The following is a 19,906-nucleotide window of genomic DNA, read 5'->3' as shown; positions in this document are numbered from 1 at the left end:
CGAGTAGGGTTATATGGTTGGAGGAGACATTTGATATATTCTGGCGCAAGATCATTTAGTGATTTAAAAACAATGAGCAACAGTTTGTACACAAGTTATGTTATTCATGCAAGTGTACCACACGGATAGCCACTGCACATGCATGCATCCCATGTGCCATTACACAACAACTTTAAGTCTATACGCACGGAACTGCTGTCCGGGCCAGCGAAACCCCCATGGTTACTGCCTACTGGTCAGTGATCATGTACTTCGCATGCAAGGGGTCTAGGGTTCAAATCCCAGGGTTACCAAGTGACTTCTTTGTTCACCTTCTCCCCTTTTTCATTTCACTTCTGATTACTGGTGTTAGGGTTAATGTAAAACTGTAAAAGAGTAAAAAATTGTTGGCGACAAACAATACAATATCAGGTTTGTTCCAAGTTTCTCATCACCTGCCCGCCCACATTTTTGTCAAAACTGTAAATTTTGGGTGAAAAAGTCAATTATCTGCAAATTGAGATGGAAATAAGCAAAAATTTAAACTCTCAAAATGTCAGACATGCTCTGCTCATGATTTCAGAAGTTTGTCTTTAGTTGTAGGGATAGAGGATGTAGTTAATAATGAAAATTGAAGGATTCCCTCACCATGTTCCTGGTGATTACAAAAAAGGCAAAATGTTTCATTTCACTGAAAACAAATTCACAAATCTTTTCTTAATCTGTTGCTGTAAATGTCTGTATTAATCCTTGATTTGACATAGTCGCACATCAACAATATTATGTAATAATAATGAAATACAGTTAAATAATAAAAGAGTCACCTTAGCACTCAACAAAAAATATTTGAGGAGAAACTCATATCATCATGTGACACCTTATATGTACAGTCAGTTGCAATTGCAGTCAATTGCAATTACTGCTATTTGCATTATTACAATGAACCAACTGCCTATTAATTAATGAAAGCCAAAAAAGTCCCAAGGAAATGTTGAAGGAATATCTTGGGATGGGTTATTTGGTCACCAGGTTGTAGGGGAGAGCGGGGAGTGTTCGCCTATTTTTTCTGACCAGCCTAGCGATGTCAATTTTAAGGTTAGGGATGACCTGATTAGCCCATGTGAAAGCCCTATGTCTTGGCTATATACGACCACAATCTCAGAACTACGGGCCTTACAATAGCAACAGGATAGAGCAAACAAATGTTTTTTGCAAAGTGGCGAACTTGCCCCATATTGGGGCAGGTTCGCCCATATGGTGGGGTAAGTTCACCCTAAATCAAAAAAAGGTTAAAACATTGCTTAACAATAACATATTCAATACAAACATTTAGCAAGGGTATACAGGGCATTCATTTTCTTCTGGGGAGTTACTAAAGTGACTTAAAGGGTCCAAAGTGAGCTTAATCATATTTTGTTTACAATTTTGGGGGGATTATGGATTACGACATAAATGGTATGAGTAATACTGATACCATATAACTTTAAATAAAAATTCCTTTAAAAAAGGAATGTGGCGCCCAATGTGAACTTGGACGTGATATGGTGAATTCCATGGTGTGTAGATTTGGTATTATAATGATTTTTCTAGGGAAGAGTAGAAGATGATCAAATGCAAGAGAAATGTGTTTGATTCGGGAAGGTGTTCTGACAATCCAAATATAAACTTAGTCCACCTCAAATGACCTGTAACAATTTGTGATTGACATTACTTAATTCACCTCGGATGACTTTGATATGACATTCAACATTTTCGCTTACACCAATCATATATCCATAACAATTTAACTCTTACAACTTCCTGTCAACTCTCTAATTTAAAACTTTAAATTTCTGTCTTTTCTGTCTTGTGCCATTTAGTACACTACAGTTTGTTACAATAATTAAGATAAGCAAACATTGCTGGATAGATAACAGGATTTAGTTATTTACTTAATCCAATCATGGAGTAACCGCTATATAGATTCTATGGTAATTAGCAAACAAAAGCCATCAGTTTAAGAAAGCTCGTTAATTGATCTTAACACTATGGACCATAAGAGTCTCATCCCAATGGCATAGTCCAATAACCTCAATTACATAATCATAGTGCAAAATTTGACCTCAAGTTGCAGAGTATGAGTTTGTGTACAAAGGATGAATGTACAAATGTATTAGGGTTTAAGAACTGTTCCCATGATAGATGAGCATGTTGTGGATCCTAGTGTATGGTCAAATGTCACCGTCTATCGGGTTCTAAGGCACACGGTAAACTGGTTGAACGCATACAAAGGTCAGGATTTATTTGGTGTTTTTATAAATCCTAATTTTGTATTTTAAACAAAGAATATCGCTCACCATTTTATCCCGTGCATATCAGAAAACAATAATAAAATAAAATCCAAGCAAATTGTGGTTTTATTTCTGAGCTGGGCATAATTTTAGCAAAACAATTGCGAAGGCAATCTAGCAAGAGTGAAATTAGAAGCTGTTCACAAAGACATGCCTATATTGTGGCCCCTCCGTAGAGGGCCACAAAAACATGCTTTTCAGTAGTTTTACCTTGTTTATAATTATCAATATTTTGCATAATACGCTGATGGGGCAGGTCCGCCCACCAGTTTGGGGTAAGTCCGCCCAGGGCCAATATAGGGTGAACATGCCCCATTCTCAAAGGGGCGAACGTACTCCTTGTGCACATCTTTGTATTTTCCTCAGGGTATGCAAAATACAAATCGAATGCCGATTTTATAACTGCATTAAATCTTTGACAAATCTCATATGTTCCTAATACAGATTTCCATTAAAACCATCTGTATTTATGTATCGATGATAATACAGCATTATTTATGCAAGAAAAAATTACGTTTTCGGGTAATTTTTTTTTTTTGACTGCAGTTCGATGAACACGTTCCTATATGTCGCGTAGCTAATATGAGAAGTTTATAATGACCTATGTCCCCTAATTTTGCCATCACCAAATTCCCAGATAGCCGTAGTGCTGAGAATAACGGGGTGGGCCGTGGGCGAACCTGCCCCTAGGGCGAACACTCCCCGCTCTCCCCTATATAGAAAAATATCTTGTGATCATGTTGACATTGAATTTTCACCCTTGGCCTTTTTCACCTAGTCATCCCAATGATGAACACCTCCGAACCCAGTATATAATTATTGACTGCTATATGCCCAGGGGCACTCAACACAAATGACCATACGGGTATGCTCTCCCAGAAAAACCCCTGTTTTTGGATCATACAGCTCCAAAAGACCCCTGAATTTGACTAAAACATAGCTCTTACAGACCCTTGATTTTGATAATTTCAGCCCTAAAAGACCATTAGTTGCTCATTCCTCACATTTTTTTTAGGTGATTTTTAACCAGAAAGCCAAGAAAGACCCTTGATTTTGACTGTTGGCAGCTCCAAAAGCCTCCCCTTTTACCTGTTAATAGCTCCCAAAGATCCACCACCTCAAAATTCTGGGGGAGCATACCCGCCAACATAGTATGATGTCCCTTCTCGCCTGTATGAGGGGCATGGTTAAAAATTTAGGCCCTTGCAAGCTCCTCAGGTCATAGAATGGCTTTGAGATCAGCAAGGGCCTATAATTTTAAGGCAAAAGAATTGTTTGATTGTCCTCATCTGACGGATCCAAATTTGGAAAATTTGGCAAAAAGTTTTTGCTGTACAAAAAAATACCGACTCTAATTTTGAAAATTTTGCCCCAAATATATAACAGTTAATATTTGGTTCTTGCCATCTGACATGCAGCAATGGCCATGGCTCTGTCTGAATTAATTGATGTAAATACACACAGATTGAACATGTAAGATTGGCTGTTATGCCCATGTGACATACCACTCAAAATGCCAATCAATCCAAATAGAAAGGTCCATTTTTGAATGTGCCTGAATGAGGCATCTGCAAAGTTAATATATCCATATCCATTATGATTTGTAAATATTTCATCATTATTTACTTATTATATGTCTGTACAATCTGTGGTAATATTTTTTCTGTGGCAAATGATGCAATGATAATTTAGTCTATAGGCCTATATAGCTCTGTACAGCTTGTCAGGAATGCCCACTCATCTTTGACTGTAGGTACTGTGCCCCGGTTCTGAAATACAAAAGAAAGAGTTCATAGATCATGTTAATTTCACCTAATTTTGATCAGAAAGATTACTTCATATATTTTGCACACTTTTGAGGCAGCAGGGTGTTGCCTGTTTTAGACTTTAATACAGTTTTGGAAGCTTATTCATGACCAAGTCAGTAATTGTGAAAATTAAGAGTGTACCATTTCTAATTTACTCCATACCTAGAATCTTATTTATGTTGATCAGTGGTATGCCTGACATGGGGGCAGGGGAATTCACAACTGATGACTCAAAAGAAAAAAATAAAAATAAATATTCCTTGTTCTTAAGCACACATTTGGTAAACCCCTTGATTTTGGTATAAAACATTTTCACACGCTTCGTGCAAAATGAAACCAGTGTGTATCGACTTTTACTTCTTATAGTATTAAACTGAAATTTTGGCACACAGATACCCCCTAATACATGTAAACATGTATTAGGGAGTCATATTTAGGTTCAAATTTGTTTAAGGGGTCAAATCTGAAATATTATGTTTTGATGAGTCCAAGTGTGTGAAAATATTGTATCCAAATCTTAATAATGATAAAATTGGATACTTTTTGCCCAATATTTATTGGTCTCCCTATGAGTTTTAAAATATTTTAAAACTCATAGCTCGGCCAATAAATATAAATACAGTTGGTCATGTGTGTGTACACCATTATGGTTGAGTGCCCCCTCCCCCACTCCAACCCAGAGAGAAAGGAGAGAGGTCAAGGGGAAGTACAAATTTGACTAACTGGGAATAAAAGTTAAAATTCCATTATTCAATCCAAAAAAGGGGGGCCCAAAGCGTGCATTTTCAAGGTGTTTTTATATGCTACGATAATCAACCTCAATGTAAACATGTATTAGGGAGTCATATTTAGGTTCAAATTTGTTTAAGGGGTCAAATCTGAAATATTATGTTTTGATGAGTCCAAGTGTGTGAAAATATTGTATCCAAATCTTAATAATGATAAAATTGGATACTTTTTGCTCAATATTTATTGGTCTCCCTATGAGTTTTAAAATATTTTAAAACTCATAGCTCAGCCAATAAATATAAATACAGTTGGTTATGTGTGTGTACACCATTATGGTTGAGTGTCCCCTGCCTCCCCCACCCCAACCCAGAGAGAAAGGAGAGAGGGAATAAAAGTTAAAATTCCATTATTCAATCCAAAAAATGGGGGCCAAAAGCGTGCATTTTCAAGGTGTTTTTATATGCTACGATAATCAACCTCAAAGACTTTGTACTAAGACTAATTTTACAGTCTATACATGCATCAGAATTTTGGATTTTTTGTAAAGGAGCTTCATATTTTCCTTATAACCAATTTTAGATAAAGAGTGAAATTAAGCGTGATATAATACGCAGATTTAGGGTTTCTCTACCGGAAGTCAATTTGTGCCGAAATTCCTTCCCACAATGCAATAAGCGTTTTGCATAACAATAGATACAGTTCAGAGGTTAATCAATATTCTTTGTTATGCAATACGCATATTGCATTGTGGGAAGGAATTTCGCACAAATTGACTTCCGAGAGAAACCCTAAATCCATATATGACTATACATGATTTTGTGACAGTTATTGTCAGAAAACATGCAAAATTAGGGCTTTTGGTCTTTTAACAAAATATGTATTGAACATGAATGTTAGTATTAAACTTTATTCACAAGTTATGTCAAACTAAAGTATGATTGAGCTATGTTTCCTGGCAAAACAAAACAAAAGAACAATATTTTTCATTATTAAATAAACATAGTTAGATCTGCTTTTTGTGAAATTTGGAGTATGAGACCCAAACAACATACCTAATTGTCTAGATGAAAACCACCAAGCATCCTTTTGAAGAGGTGTAGGTTCGAATCCTTGCTAATGCCATAACCAGACAGTGATTTAGCCCCATCCATAAGTGGTCTTCCCATAAACATAAGACGTTGGTAGCTAGGTGTAAGACCGGCTTTGGTCTGGATCATGTTCTTAATCTCATTAATGGTGGTTGAAGATCTGACATCCAGTAGGATTGTGGCATCTTCAAGTGTCTTCACAGAAATCTGAAAAACTGATGATAAATGCAAAAGAAATGTCAGTTTTTTTAAATAAAGCAAGAAAACACTGTCTTAGATTGATTACTCATTTGCCCCCCTTTAGTCCCTCCAATTTTAAGGCAAAAATGCCAAAATCACACAAATTTTCACTTTTTGCGACAATTTTGTGCAAAAATTGGTGATTTCCCCCTCCCCCCAAAATTCACTTTACCCCCCCCCCCCATGTCCCCACGAAACAAAATTCCTGGTGCCACCACTCAGTCCAGAACTTTATTACAAAATCATGAATTCTTACACGAAAGATGCTGAACTCAGTATTTTGAATGATGATAGTATTTGAACAAACATTGTACATATATTAAAAACTGGACTTTGACCAAAATAAATTGAGGGGGCAATTTTTATATGCAATCTCATAATGCCCCTTTAATACAACGTTCAGAAAGATACAAAAAGTGTTTGATATCTCATGGGATTTCTTGTCCTTGGGGAGAAGAAAAAAAGAAAGAAAGATTTTTAGAAATGTGTACCTTTCCCTCGACTTCTTCATTGATGCTATTTTAAAGAAGTTGAACATGAAAAAGTTTAATTGGGTGGGGGTGTTAGGGTTTTTAAAAGACAAAAATTATGATCCATGTAAATTGCTAAAATAATTTCCATAAATTTAATTCAGAGTGTGTCAGCTAATTGTATGATGGTCACAATATGCATCAAATACAGAACAAAGTTTGTGTAAACATTAATTTTTAAAACTCAAAATCTGTTAATGTCCCTTTAATTTGAGATACAGAAAAATATTAGCCGTACAGATCCAAGCATTTGTCCCATACAGACCAACAACCTAAGCCAACAAACAAACAAACACTTTCACAGTATTATAGTGCTCTAGTATGTCATAATTACTCATGCAATAATAATTGCAGTATATGGCAGTGTGTGTCACATGTTGCAAATTCAGTGTGCATGTCTTAAAGTAGTGCTATTGGGCTATTCCAGAAATTAAAGGTACTCCCCTTTAAAAGAAGACATGGGATTCCCCAAAATTTTCACAATTTTTTGGAATTTTCCAACAAAAATGATCATTGTTTTCAAAATCCTAAAGAAGACATGGGAGTTCCCAAGAAAAAGACCACCTTTTTTAGGCTTGGGAATTCCTAAAAATGTTGGCAAAAATTTGCCCGTCGTCTTTAGGGTCACTGGGAATTCCTAATATTTTTAAGCATTTTTTTTTATATTAAAATGGGAATTCTCATTTTTTTGGTTAAAATTGTGGTGTGGGAATTCCCAAACAATTATAGCAAAATGTCTTCTTTAGAGGGGGTGCCATTAATTTCTGGAATAGCCCATTTGAAAGCTGCACAAATAAGAGCAAACAAATAGTGTTTAAAGGTATTATCATTGATTTGCCTAACATTCATTGAAATTCAGATTATTTCATAATGAAGCAAAGAAATGGCAAATAGCTCCCCATTAGAACTGGCTCAGGTTCCTCTGATTGCGACACCCGATAACGAGAGCGAAGCGTGAGAAGCGAGCGTGAGCACGCCAGAACGAGTGGTGGTTTAGGAGTTGGATTGTCATGTGCATGGTACAGTACTGAGCACGTAACTAGTGCTACTCCCCATCTGCAATAGCTGCCAGGGCTCATATTTTTTGCCGTAATTTAGACGTACAATATCAGATTGTCAAATGTATATAGGTTGCCTATACGTAACAACTAGGGTGGCAAGTTAGCTTAATTGTTTTTGCCCATTTTAGGGAACAACCCAAAAGTTTGATGAAGCCCTATAAACGAAAGTCCTTTTGTTAGAAGGCTTAAACCCCTCCCCCTCCCCTCTAACGTAAGTGACAAATATCGAAAATTCCAACCCGTATTCATATAGGATACAGGGGCCGTCGCTATGGTGCATGGGGTTGTGGAGGGGTGTGACAATGCTAGGATGTTGATCACGTTTATGAAAGAAACAAATATTGCATTCTATTTTAAAATATTTTTCTTCATTATCTTTTTTGGCACGGAAAAAAAGGACTTGCAGGATTTTCAAATAAAAAAGAATGTGGTATCAAACACAAACATTTTCGATATCATTTGCCAAATGTCGGGTTATATAAAGGGTATATAAAGGGTAAAAAAACGTTTTCATATTAAACATTTAAAAACATTTTTTGATAATCTCCTGCAAATATTCTAACATAATGGTCTTACAAATGTTTTACAATAACATCTTAAAATATATTAAAATATTTTATCATATTGATTAAATGTGACCAAATGCCGGGAAATAAACTGACCTATGTCAATTCAGTTCGTAGAGATGATATACCACTTGTGTGAATCGTGACCTGGCTAAACTTTACTATACCCTACCACATTTGGCCGTCGCCGAAGCTACCCTAGTTTTAGCCCTGCTACACCGACGGCGCGAAACTCAATGATATGATTACATTGAATGATGTATGGATTAACTCAGTGCAATAAATAAATCACTTAATTCAGCAAATTAAATAAACGAACGAGAGAGATTCAAAACAACATTGTAGTATAAATTTAATTAATAATGCCACTATACAATGAAGAAGAGGAACATTAGTAAATTTTAAATTTAATTAATTGCTTTGCTTCCCATAATCAGCCAGGAATCATAAATCTGCATAATGATCGGTTTCCATTCATTAATTATCTTATTTAAAGAAGAGATAAATAATTATTAATTAACTTAAAACATTAAATAAAAACATTAACTTTAAACAATACTCTGTCATTAATTACCGTATAATATGTAAATTATGATGCACACGAGGAAGGTTACCGTTGTTGCAGGGCTACAGCGACTTCGCCGTTTGATAATTAATCAATTAATTAACGTTCTTAAACAATCAACTTTTATCAATATTCAGTCATTAATGTTATCATGGTTATGCCCATGAGGAAGGTTATCGTTGTTGCAGGGCTACAGCGACATCGCCGTTGATAATTAATGAATTAATTAACAAACAAACAAACAAACAAACAAACTTTATAAATATTCACCCATTAATGCGATGCCTATGAGGAAGGTTATCGTTGTTGCAGGGCTACAGCGACATCGCCGTGTGAACTTTGAACGACAATTTCTCAACAACCCTACTACCGATTTCCATGATTTTTGTACCAAATTTCTTCTTTTTAAAAGACCTTGCTAAGTACAGGCCTAAATGATAAATATTATCATGATTTCACGTTGTTCATATAAAAGCGCCCCTACCACTCACAAGCTTTACGTTATTACATTGACCGCATTCTTACGTTCACTACAAATCTGAATAAAGATGGACGATAACAGTTCTGTTTCATTCACAATGTTTTGTTGAACTTGTAAAAGAAATGTCTTATGATGCTTATTTTTTCACCTAATTAGTCGGGACTGTATGACCATTTTCTTCTTAATTAACTTTTCAGTGGTCACGGTCCTGTTTTTATTTATAACAACTGCAAAGTATGAAATCACATAAACCAGTGTATACGTCGTTCATAAAAGGCCCCAACTAGTGATAACCAGGTGCAAAAGTTCTGTTTCTTCTTAATTAACTTTTCAGTGGTCACGGTCCTGTTTTTATTTATAATATCTGGAAATTATGAAATCACATAAACCAGTGTTACGTCGTTCATAAAATGCCCCAACCAGTGACAACCAGGTGCAAACTAAGTTATGTGCATTATGCGCTTACCAATGACAACTTAACTTAATATTTCCTCTTGTCAACAAACAAGCAACTCCCCATTTCACATGTGCATCATATCATTCGCGGCGTCGCTGTAGCACAGCAACAGCGATACCTTCCTCCTCTTCATTACATTTAGTTGATCAAGTCATTACAAAATACGCAAAAAGTCTAGCTTTGCGCCGTCGCTGTAGCACAGCAACAACGTAAAAAGGTCTAGCTTTGCGCCGTCGCTGTAGCATGGCAACAGCGATACCTTCCCGCCGTCGGTGTAGCCCAGTAAAAGGTATAGCCGGCGCCGTCGCTGTAGCATGGCAACAGCGACACCTTCGCGCCGTCGGTGTAGCGCCTGTAAAAGGTCTAGCTTCGCGCCGTCGCTGTAGCACGGCAACAGCGATACATACCTCCCTACATTCATTTGGTGACATGACCAAATAAGGTACACCTCAGTGCCACCGGTGTTAGCATACTGAAAATAGGTATACCTTCGCGTCCTCGATTTATCCCCTCGAAAAGTCTAGCTTTGCGCCGTCGCTGTAGCACAGCAACAACGATACCTTCACGACGTCGGTGTAGCCCATTGAAAAGGTATAGCCGGCGCCGTCGCTGTAGCACGGCAACAGCGATACCTTCGCTACCCGTCGGTGTAGTCCTGTAAAAGGTCTCAGCTTTGCGCCGTCGCTGTAGCACAGCAACAACGATAACCGCGCCGTCGGTGTAGCCCAGTAAAAGGTATAGCTTTGCGCCGTCGCTGTAGCACGGCAACAGCGATACCTTCCCGCCGTCGGTGTAGCCCAGTAAAAGGTATAGCCGGCGCCGTCGCTGTAGCACGGCAACAGCGATACCTTCGCGCCCGTCGGTGTAGCCCGTAAAAGGTATAGCCGGCGCCGTCGCTGTAGCACGGCAACAGCGATACATACCTCCCCTACATTCATTTGGTGACATGACCAAATAAGGTACACCTCAGTGCCACCGGTGTTAGCATCTGAAAATAGGTATACCTTCGCGTCCTCGATTTATCCCCTCGAAAAGTCTAGCTTTGCGCCGTCGCTGTAGCACAGCAACAACGACACCTTCGCGCCGTCGGTGTAGCCCATTGAAAAGGTATAGCTTCGCGCCGTCGCTGTAGCACAGCAACAGCGATACCTTCGGCGCCGTCGGTGTAGTCCTGTAAAAGGTCTAGCTTTGCGCCCGTCGCTGTAACACGGCAACAACGATACCTTCCTCCACCACACTCATTTGCTAATATGACAACTTTAACAATTAGGCCTACATAAGGTGCACCTTACACGCCCGTCGGTGTAGGCCCCTCATAAAAGGTCTAGCTTACGCCGTCGCTGTAGCACGGCAACAGCGATACATTTATTGACGTCGCTGTAGCACAGCAACAACGATACCTTCATTTACCATCACATCATTATTCAATATATGATACTTAACGTATTTACTCCATGAAATAAATGCTACTCATTCTTAATCAAACCACTCATTAACAATTAACATTCCTCTTATCAATATAACTTTAATCACTATTAACAATCATTGTTAATTACTTACAACAACCCTCTTATCCCTCACACTCATTATTGTTTTGTCATAATTATTAATTAACTACCATCGCCCTCTAATCCATCATAATAATTAGAATTATATAATCATTCATAATCAATTACAATCGGCCTCTTATACGTCACACTAATTATAATTATATCATGCTTATTAACATCATCTTTTGATGCGGTCATCATTTTTACTTGAGTACATTAAAATCTATTACGCATAATTAATACTTCTAAGCCATTATATAATGCAATATAGTTATTTCATTATGCTTAAATTAAATTCAAATGACATTACTATTATCTAGAAGTAACCACAATAATTTAATCGTACTATCACCTATTACCTTGATGAATGCAAACTTCATTTAGTCAAACGCCGACATACTTTATTAAAAACCTGACTCATATAATACCTCTAACTTAATTTAAATCTATCCCATTAATAAGTAATTCGCGCCGACGTCGGTGTAGTTTTACAAAAAAAGGTGCAGCTTCGCGGCGCCGTCGATGTGGTAGGGTATTCTAAAGGTACTCCCGTGACCTTTTTCAGTCGCAATTCCCAGATATCAGAAGTTTCCTGATATAACCCGACATTTTAATGTTATTAAAACGGTTTTTTTACCAAAACCCCAATATATAACATGTTTAAATCGTTTTAAAAACGTTTTGTGTTTGCTTGGACAGTTGCTTTAAAAATGAACTTATGACGTTGCAGGTTGCGAGTACTGCACTCCATTTGATTTGAAATCATTTTGAAGAAACCACTGTAAAATGTCAATATCGTACTTCGGAAAATACTAAAATTTGAAAATGATATATTAAATCCTTAAAAAAGATCAAATTTGACCGATGTTTTAACTACTTTTTTCACAAACGTAATCGGACTTTCTGACCCCCTCCCCCTAACGATAGGACTTTCGTTTATAGGGCTTCATCGAACTTTTGGGTTGTTCCCTTAGCAATAGCATTGCAATTAATTTTTTGCATGCTTCAAGTGCATTTCCCCCCGGGATTTGCCCCAGCAAAGTCATTTTGGTAGCAGAACAATGTGACAATTCTCTCGAAATGCAACAGGGATGTGCGGACAGCAGTTTGAAACTAGGGGTCTTTCGGTGAGAGCCGAGACACCAAAACTAGGGGGTCTTTTGGTGAGAAGGCTCACAAAAAGGGGGTCTTTCTGTGAGACTGGGGAAAATTTTACCAAAATTGGGAGTCTTTCCTTGAGAATGGGGAATATTTTGTGTCCAAATATAAAAGTTGATACAAACATTTTAAAGAAGTCATCAAATTTTGAAATATAAAAAAAATATGAATAAAAATAATGAAAAAATGGAGTAATTTGGTGAGAGATTATCAGAAATTTGTCCAAAATCTAAGGGGTTCTTTTGGTGACAGAAAAAAAAAAAAGGGGTCATTGGGTGAGAGTGAGTTCAGTCTAACAAAAAAGGGGTCATTGGGTGAGAGGGAGTTGAAAAATGGGGGTCAATTTGGCCGCACATCCCCGTCCCCTATTTTTAGTGAGTGCCCTCCCTGGGCAATAGGGCATCTATTGCAGATGGCCTGCTTACAGTAATCCTATAATAAAAATTGGTGAAATGAAAATACTCTTACCTCCATACCATGAGCTAGTTGTAGAAGACTGACTTTCAGGTACGTACTTATCCCCGATATTCTGTGCCGTCAAATTAGTTTGTAGCACCCCCACAGTTGTGTAATGCTCAATCGAACATATCGGGCATTTGATGCGTGACCCAGATTGAAGCTGTTGAAGACATGGCGTGCACACTGTATGACTACATGGTAGCATCTTGGGTACATTCTGTCGTGAATTAAAGATCTCCTTACACACTGGACAGCTGACGTCTGCTTCTCGGATACTTGCTTGTCCCGACATTTTTTCACAATTTTGCAAAACTGTTTGTATTTTGAAAAGTTAGCTCTCAGATTGTTACTTTAGAAAAGTGTTTCAGAATTTTTAGCAAGCAATTCTGCTTTGTACATGTAATTCTCAAATCTTACAGATGTAGTACTGTAAGATTTCTGTTTGAAGTTGATATCTAGCTCTGGTTGGAGAAGAAAAATATTTTTTTTTTAAGTGTCAGCTTCAAAATCTGTGTTGTTTTTGTGTGAGCTGAAAACGAACTGAAGAGACACTTTACAATGATAATGCATTTCATGTAACTTGGATTTTCCCCATGTAGGTTGATGTGATGATAGAGGGACTTACCCAAGTGCATGTATAGTCTAATGGTGCAAGCACTGTAGCCATTACTTTGGATGGCTATAGAGATATTGCACAATAGCTGCACAGTCTGGCTATGGACACAATGAAGTGGAAACATGTTGTTGCAATGCCTATGACACTTGTTCAACCTTTTTGATTTTTTTAAAGCAATTTTATAAACAAGGTTTTGTGTCCAAATATTTGTTGATTGTTATATACACTACATTGGGATATTCCAATGTTGTGAATTTTTCTCAATTTTGCAGTTCTGATGAAGTTTTGTGGTTTAACATTTTTATAATTTTATTCATTATGTTAAGCACGGTTTTCAATTCACATTTAACAGCAACGGAGACATTAAACCTCACTAAACATTTCCCATTTAGACAGTACTTTCTTTTTCTATAAAACATTTTGTTTACAAGCAATCTGAAATCTCCAGTATCCTATGAAATCAATCTATAATTTTCCTAAAATTTGCCATTTTCATATCTAATGTACAAATTTGACATTAAATATGTGTGATTTTAGGCATTATGTTTACCATACATACATCCTGATGACTCAAAAAATGTAAAACAAAAAATTGCATTTAGGTTTACCTACAGGAAGCAAACTTGGGGTTTTCATAAGCTTTTATAGCTTAAGAAAGACCTACAGCAAGACCTACAGCTGAACTTTGAGCGCATGTGTAATATACTTGAAAGTGGACATTTTTGTGCCATTCATTTTTCACACTTAACAAAATGCTTAAGGGTAGATGAGGTATTGTTGGTCGAAGCAACCTAAAATTGATTTTCATTATCTAGATCAATATATTATTGAAAATTAACACATTGATGTTTTGCAAAAGTTCATTCTACAAATCGTATACTTTGTAAACTTGCTTAATTTATTCAGTGTTTTTAATGAGTTATGTATGTTTTACAAAAGTGTTGTTGTTTCAGCCCTCTTCACAACATAACTCAAGAACCGCAGCACATATAAAAGTATATCTGTGATATTTTAATCATTCTACACACTCGCTATGAATTGAGCAATGCAGTTTTTGCCAAAGCTCACTACCATTTGTAAGATGCTGTGAACTACTAAATCACAACAGTTTAAAATAATTAATAACCTTAAGGGATCTAAAATGAGCGTTTATTGGGTTTCGACAGTATTTTTTGTGGGACATGAGAGCTCCTCAGACCTATCGAATTGCATTCTGAATACGAAGCATGTCTTTCTGATACCAAATAATTTTCATTTTTGAAAATCACAATATAATACAAATTTTATGACAAATTATAAAAATTTGATATTTTTCAAATTTTGATATATAACAGTCCTCGAAGTAAATTATATAAATCTAATGATATACTCTTAAAGTGTATGTAGCAGGAGAAAAAAAGTCGACGGTCAATTGAAAATTTTGACCTTTCATATTGAAGATATGGATTTTTTCCCAAAAGACCTAATTTTTTTTTTTGGTGTTTTGGGGAAAAAAATCCATATCTTCAATACGAAAAGGTCAACATTTTCAATTGATCGTCGGCTTTTCATCCCACCTACATACACTTTAAGTATAAATCATCAGATTTATAAAGTTTACTTCAACTTCAAAATACTGGGCTGATATTCATAAAACCACGCTAGGCCTAGTTGACAGCTAAAATTGACTTTAGCAAGCTGCTAAGCCTAGCTGATTGCTAATTCTTATTCATAAAACCCAGTTAGAGTTAGCAACATTCTAAAATTTTGCCAAAACTTAGAGTTGATCTGGGGCAGCGCTAAGTCACTAGTTGACAACTAGTCTTAATGATTTTGAACTAAGTTTGACATGATTTATTGTTTTAATTTCATATTAACTGTTGTCAATTATGAGAAATAATGTTCTCAGAATATTCTGTTTCTGAGGTCTTCAGTGTGTTTTACACATAAGAAACTGTCTTAAAAACACACAACAAATTTAGGGTGAATGAATTAGGGGTTCATTCATATATTTTCATGACTAAACGATTGTTTATGCCCGAGGGCTTTAGCCCGAGGGCATAAACAACTTTTAGTCATGAAAATATATGAATGAACACCGTTCATACATACGCAACATTTTGCGTGCTGTTATTTTCCTCCACAATTAAAAAATATCGTCATTTTAGACTAAAAACTACCAATATCTTATCCTTTTTAAAAGTTTTCCATCGCTAATTGTAAGAAAACGTTTACTTGCTCAGTCCACCGTGTTTGGACGCGCGCGAACATCGCGTACATCATTCACGCTTTGCGTAAATAGCTCATGAGCTTACGCCACGATATCCTACTCATGAGCGTCCGTCGGTTCTGGCGCGGCTTGTTTACGACCAGAAAGCAGGGCATAAACGTTGTTTATGCCCGCCTATCGACCAATCACGCATGCTGTTATATAGCGTGTATGTATGAATAAACATTGAACTAAGCCAGTATTGTTTAACCAAATTTGCACAAGAAAAATGATTATGATATAGTTAAGTGGATGCATGTTGTTTTCTATTTGATGAAGCAATATAGTATGTATAGTATGTTTTTACAACAAACCAAGGACTTAACATGTATATGAACTTTACTTGTTCAGAGTATCTTTTTTAATTTAATTTGCCGTAACAACCTTGTAGGCCTATAATAGCTTACAAAATACACATGTAATTTTATTAACGAAATCTCAATGAAGACCATCAGCAATGAGTCATTACATTTTGATCATTTTGACTGTGGTTCAGAGCTCAAGTATAATAGACATGTATTATATAAGCCTATTGTATTAGATGTTACACAACTGTTGAAGGCCATATCACCCAAAACACCCAAATAAGTTATCAGCTAAATATTTCTAGTTGATAGCTAGTTAGCAAAGTGTTTAGCAAGGTTTTATGAATAAGAAATTAGTTGATTGCTACGTAGCTATCAACTAGTGGATTTAGCATCTTGCTAAGCACTAGTTGGTTGCTAATTTAGCAAGGCTTTATGAATATCGGCCCTGGTAAATATCAAAAATATCAATTTTTAATGATTTGCCATAAAATGTGTATTAAATTGCAAATTTCAAAAATCAAAATTATTTGATATCAGAATGACATTCTTCGTATTCAGAATGCAATTCGATATGTCTGATGTGCTCTAATGTCCCAAAATAAATACTGTCCAAACGTTCATACCCCAGCCCTGTTAAGGTCCCAAAACACATTCTAGTTCTTGTGAAATGTTCCAATTGTTTTTAAATGTGCAAGTTAGCTTCATTTACCTGTACACAAAGGGTATTTTAATATATTGTTATTTCCGTGATAGCTGCTTGGAACATGAAAACATGAAAATGAATGGTTGGAAAATGTGCACTTTGACAGTGTTAAAATCAGTGTCGGACAGAATTAATTCCCTCTATTTAATATACATGTATCAAAAGCCTTTACTTTAGCAGGCATTTATAAATTTCACAAGTTCTATGTTTATTAAATTGCCAATTCCAAATAGCCTGTTACCATGCAAAACCTGAGTTGCAAGATATTGAAATTGTGAACCTTGTGAATAATTATGTGAAATTAAATGCAAAATAAATTAGTTTACAATATGTCAAAATAAATGCTGTCATGTAGGACTCAAAAGGCTGGTGAAATTTGCCTGATGTGCATGTTTCTGGGACTTCCCCGATGCTAGATTAATCATATGCATTCATGAGTGGCTTGCTTTCCTGGTATATTGCATGAGAATAGTATCTCTGTCTGCCGCCACTTATCTCTTACCCTTATGTCTGTGCAGTGTTTGCATGGGTCTTCCCCAATATCATTGCAATAGTGTTCTTTCAGGTGGTTTCAAATACAAATGCAAATTTTGGTTTTCCCCAGTTTTAGATATGTGTTGATCACACATAGTATATGTTTTATCTTGACAGAAAACACTACTGTGTAGGGAGTTGTTCCAACAGATTGTCACTCCAGGGTAAGTCAAGAAACTTGAATTTATAGCTGATATTCTCTTATGTTGCAAAATATTTCATGGTTTTTTATACCAAAAGTCAAAATTTTCTGCAGAATTTAATCCAAATTGTCTTAGTTTTGACAAATTGTCCACCAAATTTTGGTGAAGTATCCAAAATTTTGCTAGATTGAGGCAAAATTGGGATATTTTCCACAAAAATTTGGAAAATTTTGAAAAAAGAACCCATGCACCATATACCAAAATTGGTAGGGGTCATTGATCAGTATACCAAAAGGAATGAAATAGTACCCATGTTTGCGGCATGTCCCTGTCTGGTCATTTGTACTGAGTACCCCCTGGCCAGGGGCACTTGACTTTGAAAGTGACAGGGATGTGTGGACACCATTTCAAAACTAGTGGTCTTTATTGTGAGAGACTTGCCTCCAAACAGGGAGGCCAATTATAATTATAGACAGAGATAAAAAGAATTTATCGCGTCTGATGTCACTGTCAATTACGATCCTTGATTGGTTAATCAGCGCGTAAAAGGAAGACCGATCTATCTGGTGCTGATCGGAGAAAAGGAATAGCAGCAAATGGCGAAAAATTACGTACTTTTACAAGGCAAAAAGCAGCTTTTCTAGGCATTGTGGACATGGTGCCTTCGGTTATGAAAGTTTCCTACTATAAAGACCTAACTTTTGAGATGGTTTGCAATTAACAATAAGGCGCCCGGTTATAAATCCGTGTTCAGCAAGTCATCATCACGACACTTGTAAACAAACCGTGCTCGAGGTTGATTGACAGATGACGTCAGACGCGATAAATTCTCTTTATCTTTGTCTTTCATTATAGTGAGAAGGCCACAAAAAGGAGTCTGTCCATGAGAATGAGGAAAATATAAAAAATGGGGTCTTTCCATAAGATTGGGAAAAGAAATCATTAGACTGGATGCAAATATTCGGTCAAAATATAAAAATCATCCAAATTTGATAATCTTTCTAAAAATTCTTGAAAAATAATGACATTTTGGGAATTTTAGATAACAAATGGGGTCATTCAGTGAGAGATTATCAGAAACTTGTTCAAAATTTTTGAAAAAAGAGTGTGTTTTGGTGACAGTAAGTTCAGTAAAACAAAAAATATCATTTGGTGAAAGGGGTTGAAAAATGGGGTCATTGTGGCTGCACATCCCTGTGACCCATTTTGGCATGCCTCAACCCCCCGGTATATGACCTGTTCTCACAAAGCAGGAACATGTTGGCTGACCTCCTTTTGAAGGACTTTAGAAACATGTAACATACAAATTAGTCATGTTTTTGAAATTGCAGTTTCTTTTTGATTTATATTTCGAAGAAGATACCATGCTTGTGCAAAAAATACACAAAAATTGTAGTTTTCACAGGCAAGTTTAGGAAAAATCAGAAAAAAGAATGCATGAATTGTAATTAAACTTCTTACAAGTCACAGCCTAAACTTGCCTGTTTGTAGGAAATAGGCCTATATAAATAAATAAATGTATAAACAAACATGTATCATTGTAATAATTGTAATTGAATTTGTTACGGTACTGCACAAATGGAGAAAGTTGTTTTTTAACATTGTTATAATTGTAATTGAATTTGTTACTGCACAAATGGAGGAAGTTGTTTTTTAACCTCTTGGAAAGGGGGGGGGGTCAAAAAGTTTTGTATGTCTAAAGAGAGGGTGTCCAAACAGTTTCAGGTTCTCTGGAGGGGGTCAAAAAGTTTTGACTCTAAAATTTCCAAGTGCCTAGTCCCCCCACCAAAGTATCTATGACCACTCCTTTACGGGACCCAACTTCAACTTGGTGACCACTCCTTTACGGGACCCAACTTCAACTTGCAAATTGCACTGCCACTATTTTTGATCACTTTTTCAGATTAAAGATGTCTTCAAAAGGAAAGAAAAAGAAGAAATCACAACAGGGGAAAGACTCATCAGATGATGATGCGTGGACTACTGTCACAAAAAAGGGCAGACGTACTGGAAAACATGATACACGTTCTAGTAGAGACAGTAGGACACTTGATTATCAAAGTAATGTAAGTATAATGAAGTTGCATTTAGTCACTGTCAAAATCATCATCAGTTTTGCTGGACCATGAACCAGCAGGGCATAGCCAGCTTTCTTGGTCGGGGGGGGGGGGGGGGTTCGGGAATAATTTTTGGGGAAAAGACAAAACAAATTTGGTTGCATCATTTACATATACTGGGCGTTATTTTTTATTTCAAGACTCAGAGAATGTACATATAAAGTCTTTGAGCTTCCAAAAAGGCTTTATTTGGACACACAAATTTTGTATTTTACACTATTTTGGCCCATGATCTG

General features: G+C 36.4%; 2 protein-coding genes across 2 annotated transcripts in view; one reads left to right on the top strand and one right to left on the bottom strand.

The window, feature by feature from the left end:
• LOC140146508 (uncharacterized) overlaps positions 1–19,906 on the top strand; it is a 281,043-nt gene that overhangs the window by 245,127 nt on the left and 16,010 nt on the right. The window contains exons 2-3 of the mRNA XM_072168381.1: positions 17,528–17,574; positions 19,457–19,619. The gene's annotated coding sequence lies outside the window, so the exon portion shown is untranslated. The remainder of the gene's footprint in view (positions 1–17,527; positions 17,575–19,456; positions 19,620–19,906) is intronic.
• LOC140146505 (uncharacterized) lies at positions 2,782–13,626 on the bottom strand. The gene is made up of 3 exons (XM_072168375.1): positions 13,011–13,626; positions 5,899–6,149; positions 2,782–4,078 (listed from the first exon to the last, which is right to left on the bottom strand). Exons 1-2 carry the CDS (start codon positions 13,291–13,293, stop codon positions 5,899–5,901), a joined length of 534 nt encoding a protein of 177 aa, XP_072024476.1. The 5' UTR covers positions 13,294–13,626; the 3' UTR covers positions 2,782–4,078.

This window comes from Amphiura filiformis, chromosome 2 (assembly GCF_039555335.1).
Source record: "Amphiura filiformis chromosome 2, Afil_fr2py, whole genome shotgun sequence".
Taxonomy (NCBI): domain Eukaryota; kingdom Metazoa; phylum Echinodermata; class Ophiuroidea; order Amphilepidida; family Amphiuridae; genus Amphiura; species Amphiura filiformis.
This window is presented reverse-complemented; position numbering and strand designations above follow the sequence as displayed.

Coding starts and splice junctions, on each gene's coding strand:
- LOC140146505 (XM_072168375.1), bottom strand. CDS start 13,293: ATGTCGGGACAAGCAAGTATCCGAGAAGCAGACGTCAGCTGTCCAGTG. Junction 6,150..13,010: donor AACTAGCTCATGGTATGGAG/GTAAGAGTATTT, acceptor ATTTATCATCAG/TTTTTCAGATTTCTGTGAAG.